Source organism: Leuciscus leuciscus, assembly GCF_965113295.1.
Source record: "Leuciscus leuciscus genome assembly, chromosome: 13".
In the NCBI taxonomy this organism is placed as follows: Eukaryota; Metazoa; Chordata; class Actinopteri; order Cypriniformes; family Leuciscidae; genus Leuciscus; species Leuciscus leuciscus.
The window spans coordinates 9,700,462-9,724,177 of NC_138737.1; the positions used below are offsets into that span (position 1 = coordinate 9,700,462).

General features: G+C 38.1%; 1 protein-coding gene across 2 annotated transcripts in view; it reads right to left on the reverse strand.

Annotated features, from left to right (window-relative positions):
* Positions 1-23,716, reverse strand: part of faf1 (Fas (TNFRSF6) associated factor 1) — a 68,573-nt gene that overhangs the window by 36,062 nt on the left and 8,795 nt on the right. The window contains exons 4-8 of one of the 2 annotated variants that reach the window (XM_082188289.1): positions 19,620-19,897; positions 16,433-16,524; positions 16,010-16,101; positions 8,776-8,881; positions 1,145-1,231 (exon numbers count right to left, since the gene is read on the reverse strand). In XM_082188289.1, the coding sequence (XP_082044415.1) occupies positions 1,145-1,231; positions 8,776-8,881; positions 16,010-16,101; positions 16,433-16,524; positions 19,620-19,897 (655 nt within the window). Of the gene's footprint in view, positions 1-1,144; positions 1,232-8,775; positions 8,885-16,009; positions 16,102-16,432; positions 16,525-19,619; positions 19,898-23,716 lie in introns of both variants that reach the window. The other variant, XM_082188288.1, reaches the window with a different exon arrangement.

Genomic DNA, 23,716 nt, shown 5'->3' on the forward strand with positions numbered 1-23,716 from the left:
AATGCAACGGGTGAGATACATGAGCCTTACAAGTGCACACTGAAAAAACAAAACAATGCAGTCATTGTAGAAGAGCTCTGTGAAACTATTCATAAAGCTACTGACAATGAGGTCAGAGTCTTTTGTTATGGTACTCTGAAATACTAAGTAGTCATAGGGTTTTATGTTTTATAATGTTCTTTAAATAGTGGTCACCAAAACCATATTAATAGCTTCAGAAAAAAAAAAAAGAAGAGGTTTCTCATTCATAAAGTGGGAGGAGGGGGAGGGGGTTCACCACCTGAAACAAACAGTGCTCAAAAAACATGTTTGTTCATCAGGACACTCCCTTTGAAACAACACTTTCGCTCAATTAGGCACCTAACACCAAATCAAGACACAATGACAAGCATAGACCTAAGAAACACATTACTCTTTCATGGTTAAAACACAAGGGCAATGTCCATGCTTAACTGATCAGAAGCACAAGGATAAGTACAATGATAAGCACAATGATCAGTGATAAGTAAAGAGAAAGTTCCCATGGTTATTGTACGGATGATTATCATAGATGTCTAAGCTGGGAGGTGGGGTTCCACAGGGTTCGGTGTTAGGGTCCTCTCTGATCACTGTGAACGAGTCGTGCTGAAAGGCTGGGAGCACGGAACAGGGCGAGAAAGGTCACTGACCCCCCACTACATGAGCTGTAATGTCCACACAGGAAGGACAAGGGAGAGGAGCTGCTCTGTGACATCTTAATTAGTACCAACATCTTACTTTCACATCGGGTGATGCTACAGAACCACTACAGAAAAGTTGAAATGACCGCCAAACTCTGCTTTCTTACAATGCATGCTAACTAAGGCACAGTTTTTATCAAGTAATTTGTCATTTAAAAAATGAAAGCAAAATGTCTGTATGAAGCAACAATTATAACCAAGTAGAACATATTGAAGTTAATAGATTTTGGGCCAATGAGATTTTACTGTGGGCCGGGCTACCCGGTGACCAAAAAGAAGATCTGCCGCTGGTCTTTCTTTGTGGTAGTGTCTGGTCAGGACAAAAACTCAGTTCAATATGACACTTTTACTTTTGTTGGTAATTATTCTGATTTTACAACTTATATAATAGAATATATTATATCGAGAGAGGAAAAAAATCATACCGAGTCGTCTGAGGCAGAGGCAGGCCAGCCGTCCCACTGTTGATGCCGCACAGGGATATTTGTCAGGTCTGAAATGTTCCTTTTCACCTGAGATATAAACAGACAAAAAGATCAGACAACAGATACACGAATACAACACTAATGAATACATTCAAATTAATTAAAAAAACTCTGGCAGAAACATTTCTTTAGACATTATCAGTACACAATGGGAGGGAGAAAAGGCAAGTAGCGGAAAAAAGAGCTCCGTGTTCTCAAAATTCCACAGATGCCTGTCCTAATGCCCAATGCCAACAGTCCTTCACTAGAAAAATGGACAGTATTTCCCTTCTGCCATTCACCCCCATGTAACTGCACTTATTAACATTGCATGTATTTAAACAGTTGACGCTGGCCCCTGCTCCTACACCGCTGTTGGTTTAAAGCCCAACGCCAGGCTGATGTGCGGAGGATGGGGGTGATCAAAGCGGGCGTTGCCCAGAGCTGGAAGGGCCGCAGATTCTAGTGCATTATCCCCAGAGAATGCACTACCCCGCGGCGCTAGATACAGAGGCAGAGAAAACTAGCCATTGTGGCAGAAAGCCCTCCTAGCGCATGGCCAAATCCCACCGCCAGCGCACTGAGTGGACATGTATCCTCTGCCAGACTGAGGACTCGTGCCCACAGAGGCAGAAACGATGGGCGCAAGATGCTTGTGAAAACAAAGGCCATGAAGCAGGGTTGAAAGAAATAGGGTTAACAATTCATTAGCAGATACAATCATAACCTTTATGTTGACAAAAATAAAACCACAAAAATATGAATATTTATGAATGCAATAATACAGAGGTTCTCAACTGGTGGGTTTAGACCCAAAATGTATCAGAGTACTGATAGTGTCTTTGACAGGAGGGGGAAAAACTATGCTAATGCAAATAATGAATTTAATCAATGCAAAATGAATTTTAAAAATAGTAATAATAATCACTACTTGTAATGGTTGATTATATATATTTTTTATATACTCCTATTTATCCCATTGCACATTGTTGGATTCATGCAGTTCATGATAATATTAATATATTAACTTGTAATGTTTGATTATAAATATGCTTTTGTTTACTTTTGGTACTGTTGATGTCCAAATGTAAAATCTGTGTCCTGAAGCAAGCAAAGCCAGTTAAGAACCACTGTCTACATTAATTTATAGAGTTTTTTTTTTATAAGAATGCAAAGATGATTAAATGTTTTTTAGACAGACAGTTTTTTTTTTTTTTTTTTATGTTTCAATAATACAGATATGTAAAGAACCATGGATAAAGTCAGTTTCCAGACCATTTTGGTCAGGCAAAAACTCAATAAAGGGAAACAAATTTAGATATTGACAACAACACCACGGCCGGCTGAAGTCGGAGACTGCACCATCTCACACGCACACAATCAAACATCCTCGAGCCCACACACTGGGCTGTGCGTTTTTCTTATTGAAGCGAGCAAGGGTCAGCTGGGTTGGCCAATGTTATTACAGAGTGTAATATCTGTGTTTGACCAGAGGGCTACAGGGATTTGGCCGCCCAGGCCTGACCGGCAGGCTGCCGTAAACACTGGCTCTTGGCTGTAATGAACCATTTAGGGTCAAATGGCACCGTAGCCCAAGAGAAAGTAACGGCATCACCAAGAACCAGACAGAAGCATTTAGCTGCTATAACAAATCGTCCCTCTGCGAGAATCTGATATTTCACCACTTTACTTCATTGGGTCTTTTTATGAGCACTGCCCTACTGTCAATACACCTATACCCCTCTGTACTTCAGCCAGACTTCATCCCATCTTGACAAACATGCAACGAGAAGCCATTCACAGTTATTTGACTTCAAAACAGATTTAGCTATATTGGAAGGTAGAGATGTGAACATTCTTGGCGCATAAGAAAAGAAAATAGCAAATAAAACCACAAACACAAACCTCAACGAATAAAGGTGGTATAAAAGTTAATTTATCAGAGATGGCTGGTTGGGTGAGGGTCTCTTTCTGCAACTACTGTGAATTATAATTGACTTACGAGGAGAAAGCCCCATACTGCTGCAATATTCACAAACACAAGTGTCATTACCTATTCATGAGCTACGAATTCCTCCTCTTAGCAGTCAGGGGTCTGCAAATTAAAGCCAACATTACCCAACTAAATGAGAAAAAATATATACACGGAGAGGATAAACAAACAAATCCAGCGAATAACAAGTTTATTTACCACTGATTTCTAAGAGAAAGTAAAGAGAGTTTGAAGATGTTCAGTAACGGCTGACATTTGTTCTGTCTTGCCCAAACCGCTGCCCATAAGGAACAAAGAGATTTGATTAAATAACGAAGGAAAAGACTCAGTCCTATTAAATCCAGTTCCGCTGACATTTCATTTTAAATGTCACAATAGAGTTTTTAGCATCAGGGAACAGACTTCTATTGTGAAAAGGAGGAGGGAAAAAAGCAGATAATGTTGACATTATATCAGAAAATGCGGGAAGATCTCATGGATAAAGACATTTCAGCTGCCGGGATTATATACTTAAGGACTGCATGTAACAGCGCCTTTCATTTAAAAAGGTTTTCTTTTATATATTTTCCAGTGTGGCTGTCATATAAGACAGATATTATATATCACCCATAGAACAAACATTTCCATGGTGTAGATGAAATATACATTTTACATGGTGATAGTAGATGGACTGCACAAAATAAACAGAGATAAATAATAGCATTTGAGATACACAAAAATGTAAAGGCATCTGTGTATTGCTGTCCCCTTACTGACAGAACCTAAACTGCAAAGTTAAATTTAAAAATGTATGTTCATATATATATATATATATATACACACACGCATTACATTGAACTGTGCAATCTTGAACTAGCAATTAAACAGTGGCAGTTTTGTGCATCTGGCAGATAATGTTAAATAGTATTGTTAAATTCAATAATGTTATTAATATCTTCATATAAAAGAAAAAAAAGATTGGTCCAAGAGCTCGGAAAAAAATGTAATCTTACAAAATTAAATGACTTGGACGTCAATAAACACGTACGCGCTCTCAGACAAACATGCGCACACACACGCACATTAATGATCCAATCTTTCTAAATGCCAAGTACTGGTAATCCTTGGCTGGAGAGAAATCAAAGAGAAGAAAAGGTTGCCATTAAACAGTCACAAGCTCTTCAGCACCAGATGCCTTTCATTCACACTCTTTTACTCTCCATCCTTCTTTTCTTCCTCTGCGTTCATCTCTCCAGCTGCGGAGAGAAACGCTGTGGGGCCGGCAAAAATCCCTGGGACGAGTCGTCTGGTCACGGACGGCAGAGCCCTATCGGACGCCCCTATTCTCCCCACCACTTTCCTGACAAACATTTGCTCTGAGGCTTAAGCGCAGCCCCAAACTCGGTTTGGGAATGCCAATCAGAAGAGGAGAGCAGGGCCCGGGGCCGAATAGTGGAAGGGTACGTTCCCTGGGAGCCTGGAGGCAGAGCGAGAGCCTTTGGCAAAGACAAACAACGGGATAGCACTGAGGGACTCTCTTCTCTCTCTCTTTTGCCGCTCCTATTGATATGCACAGAAAAGCATCGGCTGGTCTTCAGCAAAGACAAAAGATGAGCAGAAAAAGAAAGGCTGGAGAGGAGTCCTCTCCATATGTGGCTGCGAGGGGGTGGATGGGGAAAAAAAGAGAGAGGGGAGATTGTGAGAGCTCTCTGTTGCTGTTTTGTTGCATTTTCACACAGGCCTTCGGTTTTAAGGGCCACAACTGTAAAACAAAAACTTCTCTCACTTGTTAGTAACTTTTCCCAACGAGTTGTTTGTGAAGAAACGTAGTGGATCCCCGCAGAGCTTTTATTTTCCGTTCACACATTTATTTTCTAGCATTTCGGACACAAAAGCAAGTGCTTGGACACGCTTGATAAAAATGTTCCCATCCCAAAAGAGAAAAAAATCTTTCAGTGGAGCCAAAGTAACTAATGAACTCTACAGCTAACAAAACTAACTCTGAGAGAGAGCCATTTAGAAAGTGACGTGCAACCAATAAGGTGTTCACTTACAAAAACAGTTTGTATCGCATGCAATTTGTTTCTCCTTAGAAAACAAATCTTCTCTCTCATCCCCTCGTTCTCCGTCTTAGGAAGAAAGAAACAGAACGCCTGAGGATCAGGCCAGTTGGAGCCGCAGCGGCCCGTTTGATTCAGCTTTGTCCAGTCACTCGCTCCCCTACCAAGCCAACAGCTTCGCTTCCTGCTCCTCTTTTCTCTTCCCCGCGGGCTCTACTCTCCAGTTGTTGTAATCCCGGCAGAAACACTTAAGGTTCACAGTAGGTGCTCATCAAAACCATCTGCTGAGGGAAAGAGAGCGCTCACCCATCTCACTTTAATCTCTTCAATTAGCACCATTACAAACCTGTCAAGTAGTCTGATTACTGTAATGGTGACCAGCGCCATCAAGGCGGCAGTTTCGCCGGGAAAGGGATTCTGAGATTGCGTGGACATAGCTGAGGTGGGGAAAAGCGTTTCTGTAGTTTAAAAAAAGATTTCTGACTTAAAGTATGAAGTGAACACCTAAAGGAATAGTTTACCCAAAAATGACAATTCGGTCATCATTTACTCAACCTCGTGTTATTCATAACATTAGTAACAGCTCACTGGAGGGGAAGACTTCCAATGGTTAATGACTTAAATCTGCCTGTCCCCAGACACTGATTGGCTTCAGAAGACTTGGATTACAGCATACAGACTACTTTTTAATGACACTTTTATGGTGCTTTTTTGTAATTTTGTAGCCTGAAAGCCTACATATAGCCTACAGGATGATACATATTACATATAAATAAATAAATAAATAAAATTAATTAATGTTTCACAAAAGAAAGTAAAGCTCCTTGCACACTGATTTTGACATTTTTGTATGTGTTTTTCATATTCGTCATTCGGTGTCTCTGAATTGTCAAAACACCTATCAAAATGCTTGATACGGATGCGAAAAACGCAGAAAATCAAATCCGATCCTAATTTTTTTATGACGGACGAAAGTTTCGGAGGCAGTGTCTAAGCGTTATTGACATAACATGAGGTCGTATTTATTTTTTTACGTGTCAAAAATTCGGACTCAGTGTGCAAGGACCTTAAGTCACAAAGGTTTAGAATGAGGGTGAGTAAATAAGGACATCATTTCCATTTTTTGGTTACTTTTCCTTTAAGGAGGAAAGTTCTCACAAAAATAAATTTACAAATAAATGGAATTTCAAAATTAAATGATCTGTATCTGCACCCTTTTTCTCTATTTTCATTCCACTAACAGATTTGATCAGATCTTTGGTACATCAAGCTTATCCTACAGGGAATTTTTTGATGTCCAGCAAAATATCTTAAAAAAAAAGGCTGCATAAGAATGATATTAAGACTCGTTTTCATGGATTGCATACTATTACACCAAGTACTACTTGTTTATACTACAAGTAAAAAAAAAAAAATCTGTCAGTGCAGAAAGACAAAATATTATTATATTAAAATTAATTTATCAGAAATAACATAGCATGAAATGTTGCTTCTCAAATGAACTGATCTTGTTTGAAGGTTTTTAATTAACTAAAAAATAAGATAATTTAACACAAAAAACATGTCTGAATAAACTAAGAATTTTTTGAAATTTTAAGTGGAAAATAAGACAAAACCTTAAGAATAAAGACAGTTTCTCAGAATACAAGTGTGAATATCTTGTGCAGTGCTGCTTCTAAATCAATCTTATTTCAAGGATTTTTAGATGTTTTAACTGGAAAATAAGAAAATCTTGTTAAGAATAGGATTTCTTGCAGTGCAGATTTTAAGTCAGAAGCTGCATAAGTTAAACAAGAGGACTGAAGTTTAAAAACAAAAAAAGAACATCACAGATGTCCGTTTCTTCAAAACGGCACTGCACAGGCCCAACATGACTCCCCTAGCACTGAGGGAGGGGTTCAAGTGGCGCTGTCAGTCCACGGGGAGCTTGTTACACTTGACGTGGTGCACGCTACCTGCTGTGAATAATTAATGGAGCCATTTCCAGAAAGCTCTGTGTAGGTTACTGGGGCAGGCAGAAGAGAATGCGAGGGAGTCTGGGAGGGGTTGTGTGTGTACAGAATGAAGCGTTCAGGTTTTGTGTCCCACACAAACCAACCTTAAATACAACACAGTGTTGTTAAAAGGAGAGTGATGAAAAGAATGGCATCGCACAGGTCTGATGGGAGAGGGAAAGGAGCTGATGAGCCACAGGGGGGTTTGTGCCGCTCGATACTGAGCTCTGGCACACACCGTGATAAGTGGAAAGACACACAGTAGATGAGAGTCTTCCAGAATGTTGAATTCAGCATTACAACCTTATTACAACCTTGCCATGATTTAGTAAAATGAGAAAAAAAATTATTATATAGTGCACACAATTTACTTAAAATGAGGGAACATAAGTCATTAGTAAAAGTGCTCCAATTACCATTGGATTTACCATCCGATTACCAAATCGTGGCCAAACCATGTTGAACTAATTAATTCCTTCATTTTAGAAAATCGTGGCCTTGTTTTGATTTAAATAAAACAACGGAACGAATTACAACCTAGCCATGATTTAATAAAACGAGAGAATTAATTATTATATAGTGCGCGTTATTTACTTAAAACGAGGAAACAATTTAGTAAAACGTGCTGACATATTAGCAAGTTGTGCAAACAAATTGGTAATCCATGGCCACGATATAACTGTTTTTCCCGCATTTCATGTATGTATGTATGTATGTATGTGTATATATGTATGTGTATATGTATATATGCATGTGTATATGTATATGTATATATGTATTTGTATGTGTGTATGTATGTGTATGTGTATGTGTGTGTGTGTGTGTGTGTGTGTGTGTGTATATATGTATATGTATATATATGTATATATATATATATATATATATATATATATATATATATATATATATATATATATATATATATATATATATATATATGTATTTGTATGTGTGTATATGTATGTGTATGTGTGTGTGTATATGTATGTATATGTGTACATATATATATATATATCTTTAAATTTAACTTTGCAGTTTAAGTTCTGTCAGTAAGGGGACAGCAATACACAGATGCCTTACAATTTTCGTGTATCTCAAATGCTATTATTTATTTATAATGCCAAAGTTCATTATCTCTAGCTTATAATTAACCAACATGCATGATACACATTTGTAGACCTGAATAAATTGGCTTTGAACTACCTGCCATGTAGAAAATGTACTGTCCATAATGGGCCCTTGCCACATGATATGAATATAAATAGTTTCACCTAAAACACGCAATTGAGATTAGACATTCTGAAGCAATCACGAAGTCGGCAGTTTGGTGGCCGTTCTGAAAAGCAAGAGCTTCAACTGGGAGATAATTAGCTTTGGCTCAATGAAGCCCTTAATCATTGGTGACTATTATTTTAACATGTAATAATTAAGTTGACGCCTCACCTAAAAATCAGAGAGTAGTTTCAGAGAACACGGGCAGAAACGCAGTAGAGAGACAGACAGACAGCAGGTGTAGACAGACAGACAGAGGGGGCTAGGTGACAGACAGGTGTGTGGTTGTCTCACCTCCTGGATGGTTTTGCTGGCGGGGAAGTTGAGGTTGTAATCTCTCTGTGCTTCACGGTGGCTAATGACCAGCAGGTAGTTCTGATTCGACAACCCTTGCTGGGCACTGCTAAACGGCAGGAAGGGTAGAAGGGGGAAAAAGAAAGAGAGAGGAGCATTAGAGTTCAGCAGTGGACGAGTCGGGGCTCGTCTCTGTCTCCCCAGGGCTCAGACAAGCCTGTGCCACCCCACTGCTCTGCACGGATAGCGGGAGGCCAGGGCAAAGCCAAGGGCCACTGCATGGGCCGCACACCACCAGTAAGGCCGTCTGGAGGTATCGATTAGAGCTAAGAGTTATAAACGTCACACAAAAGGACAAGAGGGCTAGTGCCGCTTGTCCGCTCCGCCGTCACCCTCGGAGAGCTGACCTCAGAGCAGGTTTGAGATTCATGGGAGCCGTGGCGCTGAGTTGTAGGAGAGAAGGCCTCAAACGATGGGGGTTAAGTAGCGCTTTGAGCAAATTCTCCGTCTGTGTGTGTGAATATGAATCAACAGCTTAGAGGCGAGCCTGCCGGCTAATCAGGGTTCGAATGAAAGCAGTCAGGAAGAGGAGAGTCTGGGAATTAATATGTAACGCACACATTAATTATGCAACCAGCGCCTTAATCTGAGGAGCTTTGGACAAGCTTATGTTAACAGAGGACCAAATTTACTGTAATGGCAGCTTATTTACATTGACTAAAACTGTGAAATCAATATGTAAATGTAATGTTTGTTGTATCTAGCGATGAAGATTGAAACGGTGGCCTAGGAGAGGAGGATGCATATGCAATACTGCGGAGAGTGGAAAAACACAGAGTCATGAATATAGGATGTAAAAGGAGGGGTTTGATTTAATTTCAAGACTCTCATCAAATGTAAATAACTTGGAGACATTTACATTCTGATACATTATATTTGCATTGCCAAATGACTATAACTTAAGGTAAGGATTGATCTTTAAATCTAAGCCTTGTTTCAAATTTTGCCAACCAGTGTTTATTATCTATATAGCTATATAAAAGCTTTCATGCAGTACTGTTCACATAACGTACTTTATATCAAAGCAAAATACAAACTCTAACTGAAGGATTTGTAACAGAATTGATATTGAGTCGAATGCGAATCAGAATGGTGAACTTGTGAACCACAAGTGAATTGAAAATAGGGATCAGTTGCAAAAAGCAGCCCTAAGTAATACATTTAATTAAATTGAATTTGCTTGAAATTAAAACAATTATAATAGACGTGAAAAGACAAACATAAAAATAGACAAAGATGTATATATACACACATATTTAAAAGTTTGGGGTTGGCAAGATTAAGATTAAGCTGCATTTATTATTCCTTTGATCAAAAATATAGTAAAAACTGTAATATTGGGAAATATCAGTAGAATTTAAAATAACTCTTTTCCATTGTACTATATTTTTAAAAGTAAGTGTTTCTTTTTATCATCAATGTTAAAAACCGTTGAGCTGCTAACTATTTTTGATGAAACCATGATATATTTTTTCAGGATTCCTTGAGTAGAAAGCAGAAAACTGAATTTATTTGAAATAGAATATTTACATTATAAATGTCTTTACAGTCCCTTTTGATCAATTTAATGTGCCCATGCTGAATACAAGTATGAAGTATCAATGAATGTATGTATATACTGAATATTTAAAAATGCTAAATATATTTTTATATAAATAAAAATAATATAAATGTGATAAACTCTTTGGCCCATTTAAGATGGTGTTATGAAACTGCGGGCTAAAAAGTAAACGGCAAAGTAGAACTTTTCTCTCTAAGGAGTTGAAACTATGCAAAATCTCCTTCTCACGACAGATCTACAGCATAAGGTTCATCTGTAGGAGCTTAACCAGGTTCAACCCTCTGTGGTCCCAACAGCACCTGGAGCTGACCCCCCTAAACTCACCCTGAATGCTTCTCCACACCACCGGAGGCACTGGAAATAGAATGTCACTGGCTGCTATAGACAAAAAATAAACCACTGTGTAAATGATAAGCAGATTGGTTTCATTCAGAGATAAGTCTTCCGTCTCAGAACCCTGCAAGACTGAGACTTTAATCGAACCTACCATCTCGTTCCTCTCATTGGCGCATATGTACACACAAGCAGCACATACCTCTGGCTTTAATTTCTCATACACACACTCTTAGAGTGACCTGTACCACCACCAAACAAAACACAAACATACCCTTCGCTCTTTCTTCCTCGAAGTTTTATTTTTGCATCCGCCGGAAATGTTTTTCTGCACCGCCTGTTTTGATCTGACAAGTCTAAGTACTAATTGCTGTAGTTTAAACTGTTTTTCCTTTCTGCCAAAACCAGCAGATTCCTCGGGCCCCCAAGTCTCACAGGAGATCAGATGCAGAAAATTAGATAAATACCAAATGCGCACGGACTCATTTGCTCATTTGTATTTGAAATAGCAGAAGTTCAAATTAAAATAACCTTAAACACACACATCTCCTGGAAGCAACAGAAATAGATGATTCGTTTTAAATTATTCATAAAGTTCCATTATTTATGCTGGAGATTAGGGGTTTGGATACCTCCACGAGAGGGAAAGCGAGCGAGATGAGCTTGGCTCAGCACTGGATTTCTGTAACTACCTTGGATGGACTGTCTGTCGTGAACGCTCCAAAGCCTGTGCCGTATTTGCATTCAAAACAGAGGGAAGAAAATGAGGCAGGCGGCGCAGTGTGAAGACGAGTTTGATTAATATGTTTGGATATGGTGTGCTGAGGTATGCTTTGCAGTAATTGCCTACAGTGGCTTTTATTTGTTGAGCACTGTGCCATTGTTCACTGCCTGCATCTTGAGACCCCACACTTTAATTTAAACTAAAAACAAGCTGATAGAGACACACATGTACACACTTTTGTTTAAAAGTTTGGGTTGGTGAGATTTTTTTGAAGGGTTTTTTTGTTTGTTTTTAAAGAAGTCTCTTATGCTCTCACCAAGGCTGCATTTATTTGAAGTTTTTGAACAAAAATTTCAATTTGAATATATTTCTAAATGTAATCTGTTCCTGTGATGGCAAATCTGAATTTTTAGCAGCCGTTAACTCAGTGTCACATGATCCTTCAGAAATCATTCTAATATGCTGATTTCGAGAAAACAGTTGTGTTGCCTATTTTTGTGGAAACTGATATAATTTTTCTTTGATAAAGTTCAAAAGAACAGCTTTTATTTGAAATAGAAACAAATTTATTTAAAACAAAATCATAACACTTTACACTTAAAGCCTTTATATGTAAGGCATTATAAAGGTATTCATAATGTACATTATAATGCATTTTCATAAATAATTGTAAACAAAGTTAAAATGCATTATAATGTTTGCAGATTCCTTGTTACACGAGGTATAATTAATGCATTAAAATACTTGTATAATGCTTTTTATAAAAGAAAAACTTTAAGTAAGAATTTTTCAAAAAAATCTTACTCACCCTAAACTTTTGCATTATATATTGCATGATTTTTATTTATTTTTTTCAATTAAACTTCAATCGGCAATCAGTCTTGTAAATGCTGATAGTATCATTACTATTATCATTATCATTACGGTACCATTTGAACTCTGTCACTTGATTATTTACACAATGGAAAACGAGCGATCGAGAGCTTAAAACTTGTTTAACTTTATTGTGTATATTGTTATATTATCTTTTTTATTACCAATATTGTACATAAAAACACCAGAATCAAAATGATAAAAAATAAATAAAAAAATAAAAAAATCAATGCATTTAAATATTATTCATTATAAATTATTCATATAAATCTTTGTTTTTCCAGGGAAAGCTTTCAATTGCGTGTACAGATGCTATAAAACAATCATGCCAATAAAGCACTTTGAAATTGAAACTCAAATGATTTCAAATTCACCCCTTGTTCACTTGTAATTGTGAGATAAAAATAAATAAATAAAAAATAATATGATTTCCATGTATAAAAACTGAATTAAGTATTTTATCCAATAAATTACTAAATGCATTAAGACAAGAAAAAGTATTGCATAAAAGGGGGCAACTCACCCCCTTAAGTTATCATTTCACACAGTTTCTTTCTATTAATTAGCTAAATCACACAGAAACACTGACATTCTGCTCAACCCAGGTTTAAAATTAAAGAGGCCTGAGTAGATGAGAAAACAGCATCTGAACCGCCCTTGAGAGATACAGCCAGAGAACAGCCCTACGGCAGGGGCTAAGTCTGCTGAGGAACACTTCTCTCTCTCTCTCTCTGTGACAGTTATTTATAAAAGCAGTTAACAGCTTGTCTGCTCACCCTCCTGGAAGCCCTCTTCTCACTGCACCAGGAGAGGACAATCACGGGCAACAATGGGGTCACACCTAACTAACACCGGCCCTTTATTTTTCTCCCCTATTTTAACTCCTCTAAAATAGTTTCTGGGAAATAATTAGAGCCCGCCACCGATGATGAGCTCTACTAGGTGCTGGATATTAGATATTGTGCCATTTAGAGAGAGGTGACAAGGTCTCTGCTGCATGTCACCTGCCCGAGAGGGAAAAACGAGATGGGCGAGAGCAGCTGTCAGGATCACGTTATTATATGTGATCTCGACGGATCCACTGAACCCCGACCAGTACGCGGTACGTCACAATTTGTTTGTTTGTTTATCAAGTTTTTAACGCCATGTTAGCATCAGGGCTATTCACATGGCAAACACAAGGTCAATATCACAATTTAAATTACTATATAAAATATTTCAACTTGACATAAGATAGAAAATCTAAAATACATTCGGGTGATGCATTCTAAAATATTCCATGTGAACATATTTCTGAATAAAAGTGTTTTCTAGCAGTATCATAAAAATTACAGTCCAACAGAATGTTTAACAGTCAAAGGAACTTCACATGAGAGAAAGGAGGAACTTCACCTATCAATAGAAACCAATGTGTGAGTATTGAGTGTCCAAGTCGGCAAGTCACAGTAACGTGTTTTTGTGGCAATCTTTGAAATGAAAGTAAAGAAGAAAAGAGAAAAAAAAAAACACACACACACACAAAATATCTCCGTCCGGACCAAATCTGACAAGGTGCTAAAAGGAAAAATATTTTTTTGGGGGAAAAAATAAAGTGCTGATGTGTTTTGGAAGGGTACTGTTATCACAATGTTAGTTTACAGCCCATTAAGTACTTTTCTCAGAATGTTTTCGCACTCTAGAGTACAGTGTCCACACACAAGCTGACAGAGATGCCAGTTTATACCCAGTCGCTCGACGGCATCGCCACCATCACCTCCCACTGGGGCTTACAGCAGTGCTAATCAACACATAATTACACACACAAACACATGCACATCAATATAACATACACACACACAGCCCTTTCTAATTGAAGTTCCTTTCATTTATTACTTTGATTAGCACTGCCCTGTCTATAATTTGTTGCTTATTAAAAAAATGCTTATTGCTTATTTTAAAAATGTACTAAAAAAATATCTTAAATTCATATTGTCAAATGTTATTCCAATGTATTTTTTTTAAATATAAATATAATTAATTCTTGTGATGTCAAAGCTGAATTTTCAGCATAATTACTCCAGTTGTGTCACATGATCCTTCAGAAATCATTCTAATAAGCAGATTTAAAGCTCATGAAATATTTCTTATTATTTTTACAAGTTGACACATTTTCAGGATTCAAGGATTTCAAGTTGAAAAGAACAGCATTTATTTGAGATGAAATTTCTCTTAACATTATAAATAGCTTTACTGTCATTTTTGATCAATTTAGTACATCCTTGCTGAATAAAAGAACTAATTTCTTTTAAAGAAATCTTACTGACCCCAAACTTTTGAACGGCATGGTAAACAAAAATAAGTAAATAAATAAACAAAAACATAAATAAATAAACACAGGGAAGCTCCTCAATTGATTAAAATGCTTTACAAATCAAACTGCTGATCTACTGTCGCTGTCTAAAATGTGGTCTTTCAACGCCACCTAGTGGTGAGTGAGAGACTTCTCTTAAACACAAGGGATCTGGCCCTGCGTCCCAATGTCCATTCTATCCATCCTAAATGGTGTGTGAGATTAGAATAAGTATGTCAGAAAAAGAGTATGAAAAAAGTCACCGGATGATCTACTATTTACGGAAAAATCTCCAAGTGTGGATCCCTGCAGACTCTAAAGGCTGATATTGCCCACAACCCATTGCGCTTTGGAGGAGGATTCAATTCAGAACAACAAACTACAAAACATGGCAGATTTGTGCGGAGGTTTAGAGAAAGGTTTTTAAGAGATTAATAATCAAAGTTTAACCTAAGTTTAAATAATATTTATTTAATATTGTCAGTGTTATCTTTCATCTTTTTGACTTTTATAAAGATCCGTTTGGCCATTAAATTTTAAATGCATCATTATGCATTAATATGAGGAGAGTTCTCCACATGAAAGACCCACCGCGACTGTAGATCAACGTGATACTACATTTGTCTCCGATACAGTAGGAAATTGAAATGAAATGAAATGTGGAGGATTTTAACTGTAACAAGATGACTGACAGGCCAGTTTACGGTGACAGGATGCAACAGAGAGCAACCGTTAAAGACGCAATTGTATGATGTGATAGTATGTCCCAAAGCTTGTCTAATCTTTTGCTACACACTCTTCACAAAAAGAGTACATACTTTTAGGGCGTAGTAGAAGTAGGCAAATTGGGACGCAGCATAGGTTTGTCAGGTTAGGTTAGAATAGTCAGTCAGCCCCTGCTGGTAGATGTCTTAACTACAAAATTCAGTTGCTAAAAAGCATCTTTCTCTACTGACGGCCATTCAAAGGTTGCTGTGTACTATGACGCATTATATGATACATATTATATGAATACAAACAGACACTCAAGGTATCATTAGACATCCTGTGAATATAAACCCATCAACCTCCTCCAAACAGGATTTTGAAGTTTTGAAAACAAAAATGTCTGATGCCCATATTTTTGAGAGTTTCACAGAAATAAATGGGCAGCTATTAGAGAGTGGGAGAGGTTTACGAGAAAACAAACTTCACGTTTTGGATATGAGATAGGTTGGTAACTTGGTACAAAGAGATGGAGCGCTCGCTCGTACAAAAATCAGATAAGATGCAAGTCCATCCTTTCAGTTTGGGACCAGTTTTTAATAGCACAATCTGAGCTAAAGAGGCACATTATGACACTATGTACACATACCTGCTCTGACTGGTGCTGGCTGAAGGGGCAATATCAGGAGTGAGAACATACAAGCTGTTGTTCTTGGGCAGGTGTAAACTCCGCAGAACCGTCTGTAAGAAAGGAGAAAAGAAGAAAACCATCAAAGAGGTTAAAAATAAAGCTTTTAAAGTTGCCATTTTGCAAAACTGTACATGAAGTACACTTGAATAGACAAGAAAGTTACCATTACAAAAACCCATTTAATGAAAACAAAAAATAAAATAAAAATATTATTAATTAATAATAATGGAATTTTTTTTTAGAATCCAACCCCTCCTTCTCAACATGGCACTCATCATTTTTTATGTAATATCATTTATGATATACAAGTAATTTTGCATCATTAATGCAACAAAACAAAAAAAATCTTAATATCAGCATACACAATAAAGTCACACTTACACTGTCAGATACATCTCCACTCTTCCAGCCTTTTAACTGCATTTTAGAGACAGGGACCTGTAGCTCAGTCTCTAAAATAGTTTTAATATCACCTGCAGAGAGAAAGAAATGAGAATAGGTTATAAAAGGCTACTGGCAACATTCACTATGTTACCACTAGAGGTCAGTACGCATACAGTCTAGTTTATTTAGCAAAGTCCTGCTTTGCTAAATGTTAAAAGTGCCAAACAGACGAATTTCTTTTGTTTGCAAATGATACATTTTCAAAACATCTTTTTCATTCATCAAACCTGCTGGTATATGTGTACTAGTAATGTTACTACTGAAAATTATGTCATTAATTACTCACACCTTCATGTCGTTCCAAACCTGTAAGACTTTCATTCATCTTCAGAGCACAAATGAAGATCTTTTTGATCTTCGCTACGCAACTGACACTTTGATGCTTCAAAAAGTTCATAAAGGGATTCTAAATATAATCCATATGAATTGAGTGGTTTAGTCAAAACGGAAGCTCAAATACGTTCGCTTTAAGTGCGAGAACCAGTGAGGTTCAGTCTCGTGTTACGCAGCACGTTTGAGCTTCCGCAAGAGGTTTGTTTTGTCAAGCAGGTTCGGTTGAGCTTCTGTTTGTTCACTGATCAATGTTTATATGTGAATAAAAGATTAAATTAAATATCTTTATCATATAAAGCGAAGCGTCAAAGTGGTAGTTGCATACAGTGGAGAAAATAATTATTTGATCCCCTGCTTTTGTAAGTTCGCCCACTTACAAAGAAATGAAGGGTCTATACATTTTATGGTAGGTTTATTTGAACAGATAGAGAAAGAATATCAACCAAAAAATTTAGAAAAAACACTATATATCTATTTAACAACCATTTCTCTTCCTCCAAACACGACGAGCTGAGTTGATGCCAAAGAGCTTTTTGGTCTCAATTGACCACAGCACTTCCTCCCAAGCCTTCTCTGAGTCATTAGATGTCTGATGTCTGCCTTTCGGGCGCTGCAGGATTTCAATCCATTGCGGCGTAGTGTGTTACCAAATGTTTTCTTGGTGACTGTGGTTCCAACTGCCTTGAGATCATTATCAAGCTCCTCCCGTGTAGTTCTGGGCTGATCCCTCACCTTTCTCATGATCATCCTTACCTCATGAGGCGAGATCTTGCATGGAGCTCCAGACAGAGGGCGATTGATGGTTATTTAGTATTTCTTCCATTTCCGAATTATTGCACCAACAGTTGTCTCCTCCTCACCAAGCTTCTTGCTGATGCTCTTGTAGCCCATTCCAGCCTTGTGCAGGTCTACAATCTTGTCCCTGATGTCCTTTGAGAGCATTTTGGTCTTGCCCATGGTAGTGGAGAGGTTGGAATGGAAGATACAGATTCTGTGGACAGGTGTCTTTTATACATAACAAGCTGACATTAAGAGTACTTTCTTAGGCTGCATTTACACTTGGCTTTAACATGCGATCACCGTGATCCGATCAAGCAGATCGGGTCATAAGCCAATCAGGACACGGTGTGTTTACACCTGATGCCATATAGATAGATGACATAATGGAAACGGTACAGAGAAACGTATAGGTTCGGGAACGTTGCCAGCTGTGGTGGGACAAATGCGCGTTATTTACAGAAACCGCGTTCTTTTGTGTGACGTCCACCTGTGAATGCAGACACGATGGCTGGATTGCGTTTACATTACACTGAGATCCGATCACAATGCGTCCTCGACTAACCTCCGAACCTGGACACGCTGATCGGATAACATTCCGATCAGAAGCGCTTTACACTTGTCTTTTCAATGTGTATGAGGACAACATCCGGATAGAGGTCGCATGTTAATGCCAAGTGTAAACGCAGCCTTAAAGTGACAGGCCTAAGCTGTGTTTATTTAACATGGGTACAAAGCCAATCTGTGGGAGGCAGAATTCTTGCTGTTTGGTAGGGGATCAAATACTTATATTACTCGATCAAATGCTAATCAATTTATAACCTTTATATAATGTTTTTTCTGGATTTTTTGGTTGATATTCTGTCTCTATCCATTAAAATAAACCTACCATAAAAATTATAGACCCTTCATTTATTTGCAAGTGGGTAATTATTTTCTCCACTGTAGCTGTCAATGGAGGGACAGAAAGCTCTCAGATTTCATCAAAAAGATCATAATTTCTGTTCTGAAGATGAACGAAAGTCTTACAGGTTTGGAACGACTTGAGGGTGAGTAATTAATGACTCTATTAATTAATTTTTGTGTGAACTAACCCTTTAAATCTTTTGTGAATCATTTGTTTCTCAGCTATTACTGAGATTATACCACCACAATTTTTTCTATTTTTTGCCATTTTTTCTAATTTTGTCACCAGACATTAAAAAATGTCTAGCTAACTATCCTAGCTACTGGTTTGTCAGCATGGTGATCTAAATTGCAATTATATTGAAAGATATTACAAATGTCAAGCTTCAGATGGAAATTTTTATCACCTATAAATTGGCCTCTGCAAAAACGAAACAATAATCACTTATCCACAAACACATTAATATTTATAATAACTGTTTGATAATAAAATGACTAGAACAAAAATAAAATATTATTCTATATTAATTACATTTATTAAAAATTAACCAAAGTTACACTAACACCAAAAACTTTTCTTCCTTTTTCATTGTATATGTGTGGCTTGCTTGGCTCACACCCCTGCAACTCACAAGAGCTCTTCCTGTTGACAATGCTCGTGACATAAGATTCAACTTTCATTCACAGAAATAGTCACACAAACAGTATGTGGTTCAGTTCAGTGGCTTGTGTCATACCAAGAATCAAAGCTAAGTATCTACATCTACCAAGAAAATCCTCCGATAATTTCTGAGAAAACCTTTTAAAAAAAACAGTTAATTAGTGCAGAAGGCATGTTAATTATTGCCTATTTGACAAAAGCATAAACTGATTTGAGAAATGAGTCAACATTGTGGGTAACAAAACGCAAGCCATGAACCATGCTACTAAACACTGTATGGCGTGTATTTCCAAGAAAGAAGGACTGTACTAATCATCACGTGTGCTGCCTTTGCAAGAGAAGCATGATCATGCAGACTCTTTTATTTGACATAAGCTGTCTACCAAAAGATGATTAACTGTTCATGTATATAGTGTTACTACTGTATCAAAAACAGTGTGTGCTCACCGACTGTGCTGGCTTCCTCCAGGACCACCTCTATGGAGCGCTGCCTGTACTCCACATGGAAGTTGAGCATCCGTGACTGCCGTTCCACAATGTGCCGTGAGGGCTGGACAGGGCAGAAGGCCGGGCTGGATGAAGACGGGAGTGAGGAAGATGCTGATGCTGATGCTGATGCTAATTCTGATTCTGAAGGTGGCGGGGCTGAGGGCGTAGGAGCTGTGGCTTCTGATTGGCTGTGAGGTCCATAGGGGCCAGTCTGAGTTGCTTCACTGGAGAAATTACTACAGAGGACAGTAAAAAATGAGGCAGAGTTACAATTAACTCAAATGTTGTTAAAGCTGCTATAAGAACAGCACCTCTCCATTGTAACTACATTTTGACACTTTTGTAATTCTTTTTTGTGATGCATTAAATGCATTTAATCGATGAAAAGTGACAGCAAAGACATTTATTATTATATTGTTACATTATATTGTTACAAAATATTTATATTATTTCAAATAAATGCTGTTCTTTTAAACTTTACATTAATCAAAGAATCCTGAAAAAAAGTGTCAGTTTCCACAAAAACATTAACTGCAAAACATTGATAATAATGTTTCTTGAGCAGCAAATCAGCATATTAGACTGATTTCTGAAGGATCATGTGTGACACTGAATACTCGAGTAATGGCTGCTGAAAATCCAGCTTCGACATCACAGGAATAAATTACATTTTAAAATACATTAAAATAGAAAACAGCGTTATTTTTGTAATATTACTGTTTTTACTGTATTTTAGATCAAATATGTTGAAAGTAGTAGTACAAATGTAATATTAGTTAGAAATGTCATGAAAAATATAATAAAATTCGATATGTTTTATAGAATAAAATAAAAGACAAAAGAGTGTTATTATTAGCGGGAGCATTGACTGAGTGTCTGGATGGAGGGTCCTAGATCTGTAAAGGTTGAAAGCCCCAAAATCCAAGAACTTTGCCCATATAATATACAATATAACATTTTGTGGGAAAATAATCTACTGCCTCTATGTATTTGCTTTATAATCCAATGTGAATACTGGGCATTCTGTCAATTTTATGTTCACTTAATCTGACTCCTGTAAGGGGAAACTGAGTCCATCATCCAAATTAGAAAAAACTTGCTGATGATTTTAGAAAAGGGAACATAGAATGGAGAGAAACAGATAAAGTGAGGGAGGGAAAACAAAAAGAGAGAGAGCGGGAAAAAGCTTGCACCTCCTTACACCACTCTGCATGATCCACAATGCCGGCAGTGCTGAAATCCAAACAGTATCAGACTCAATGTAAACAGGCTTTACTCGTATAATAATATGGGCAGGGCCCAACAGACGCTCGATTGTCCAACCCAGAGAAAATCACCCTTTTTTTGCTCTGCTGAGGACACAAACGGCTTTTTCTGGCACTTGCTCGCTCTTGCTCTCTCTCGCTCTCTCTCTCTCTCAGCGGCTGATGGCTGAATTCCCCCGTGCCCCCGTGTTCCCCTGTGGCAGTAAATAATGTCTTTTCTCTGAGCGCTGGCGGGACAAAGGCTCCTCTCTTCTCCTCCAGGGTCAGCACATATCGCTGTAAGAGCAGGAGCGGGGGGCCAGGCACAGCACACAATGCCTGACTTTATACCACCTTATTACAATACCAAAAGGTTAAAGACGTTAGGCTCCGGGGGCATTCAGAAACTCGTTAGACACAAAAAGGAAAACCCAAACATTGGATAAATTAAAGAAATGTCTCTAAAAAAAAACTTAAAAAAAACAGTCATTGCTCCTCAGTGACATCTATGGGTCAACATAGTCGCATAATTCAACATATGTAATATCAAACAGCTAGTCACATGATGGAAAAGAAGCACAGACACAGAATATCATTGCACAGCATGCTATATAAAACTTGTGCCATAAATGTAAGAGGCCCTAACATGAGTTCATGACCGATTGACCAAATCAGATATTATTATCATTCTCAACTCGGCTTACAAAACCAATCTAAATGATTCGTTCACAAACTTGACTAATCTGGATCACCAGAATCTGCTCACTCAATCCAGTCACAGTGGCTTAAAGTTTGATGAGGGAAACATTATTACTGAATAAGATCTCAAATTTTGGTCTTTTTCTCCATGACTTTTACTGGTTTGGAACTGTAAAATTCCCAAACATTTCCAGGTTTTGTGTGGGAACTGTTGAGTACACAAAAGTAGTACTATTTAAAATAAAAATAAAAGTATAATTTAAGATAGATGAATGAATGAATGTTACAGCTTTTTGAATGTTTCTAAAACAAAAAAACAGCTGATGACGACGACAAAATACAAATCTGGTGAACCTCAGATATTAAGCATGAGTTTTCCATTGCACTGATTTCAAGAGTTCAGCCTACACATTACACAAGATGTCATTTGTGATGTTCGCCTGGTAAGAAAAGGAATTCACAAATGAGAGTACCTCAAGATTGTGAACAGATCTAGCTGTTCGTTTATCCGTGATAATATGAGTCTGTGGTTAATAGACATCTTTCTAGAGCGGAGCTGGAACAGTAGAGTCCCACAGCCCGCGGCATCTACAACCCATTTTTAAACAATCTTGTGATCTGTATATAATCTACAACCGCTAAAGACTCTTTCTTTTCTTTTTTTTCTCCCCTCCCTCTCAGACACTGGCATTCAGTCAAGGGTTATTCCACTGTGAGCGTCTAGATGGCAGTCTACACACACGCTTGGCTTGGCAACAGCGCGTAGGTCTCCGGGTCCCGCCGAGCAGAGATCCAGCTGGCAGCGGGCGACTCAATGGGGGCACTTGAGTGAACCGTGCCATCCTACAGCCTGCAGTATGGTGCCAGCCACCCACTGAATGCACAGGCTGGAAGTCGCCATGCCAGGCTCCATTCATAATTACGTGCCTTTGAGAAAAACATGTCCTCGTGTCCAAGCCCTTACATTCACACACCCTCTAAATAAACCGTCACAGAGTGCGCTCCGTCTGAATATATTTGTTCTTGAGACTCTGGGGCATTCATGAGCGCTGACCGTTGAGGAAGAAGAAATGCACGGCGGACACAATGAGATTTCACAAATGCCTTTTGTTGTCCAAAGTTTCAATTCCTGTTATTGGGTCAGATTTTTTTTTTTTTTTTGCTGTTGTGTTTGTGTGCGTTCCTGTTCAATTTCTCTCTCTTTCAGGCCAAGGCGACTGAGGGAAATCTCAATACGGATAAATGCGTAGTGTAACACTTTACAAACTCTTCGAGAGAGACAGACAAACAACAAGAACTGTTTGTTGCGTTTTCAATTGTGGGTGTCAACGGTTTAGTGCCCAACGCCGTGCCAAGGTGGTTGGCCCCTCTATATACCTTCACAACCCAGTGAAGAGTGCACAACAATGAAAGCTGTCAACTACTTTTCTTACCCACAATGCAACTGGCAGAATTTAATTGGTCGATGGAATGCTGAAAAGCTTTACATTCAGCCTAAACACACCATGAATGAGTTCACTGCGATCCAAAGCAGACCAAACTAAAGAAGATGGTAAAAGGACGTTGGGGGGGGACTTGATTGTACGAAATAGTGGTGTGCATCTAAACAATCCTACAGCTGTCCATAGACAGACACAACATTAAACAGTATTTTTGTATTAATGCACTGAAACGGCCAGCAGTGCAGAACCCACAGTAAGCTACATTAGTGCTGTGTCCTATAAAAAGCTCCCAACTTTGTTGGTTGTTCTCCTCCATTAACAAGGTCATCAACCAACCGCTATGAAAACCCCTGCAGTAAACTTGATTGTTTGATTTCCTGTGACTCTGGTGTTGAAATGGCACGAAGGGGGTAATTGCTGGGGAACAGGCTTCCAGAGGGAAATGAGATGACAGCCTTCTCTGCACTGCTATTTCACCGCAATTATTTCCGCAACAACTTTAATTCTCACTTTCTTTTTCCTCCCTCTCATTTTTATTTTTTTTTCTAGGTTGTAAGCAGTCCAAACAAATTCATTAAAAGTAGCAAAAAATGGTTAAGACACCATAGTAATGTACGAACTAAAATCAGCTTGGGGTCAGTAAGATTTTTTTGTAAGACAACTATTATTT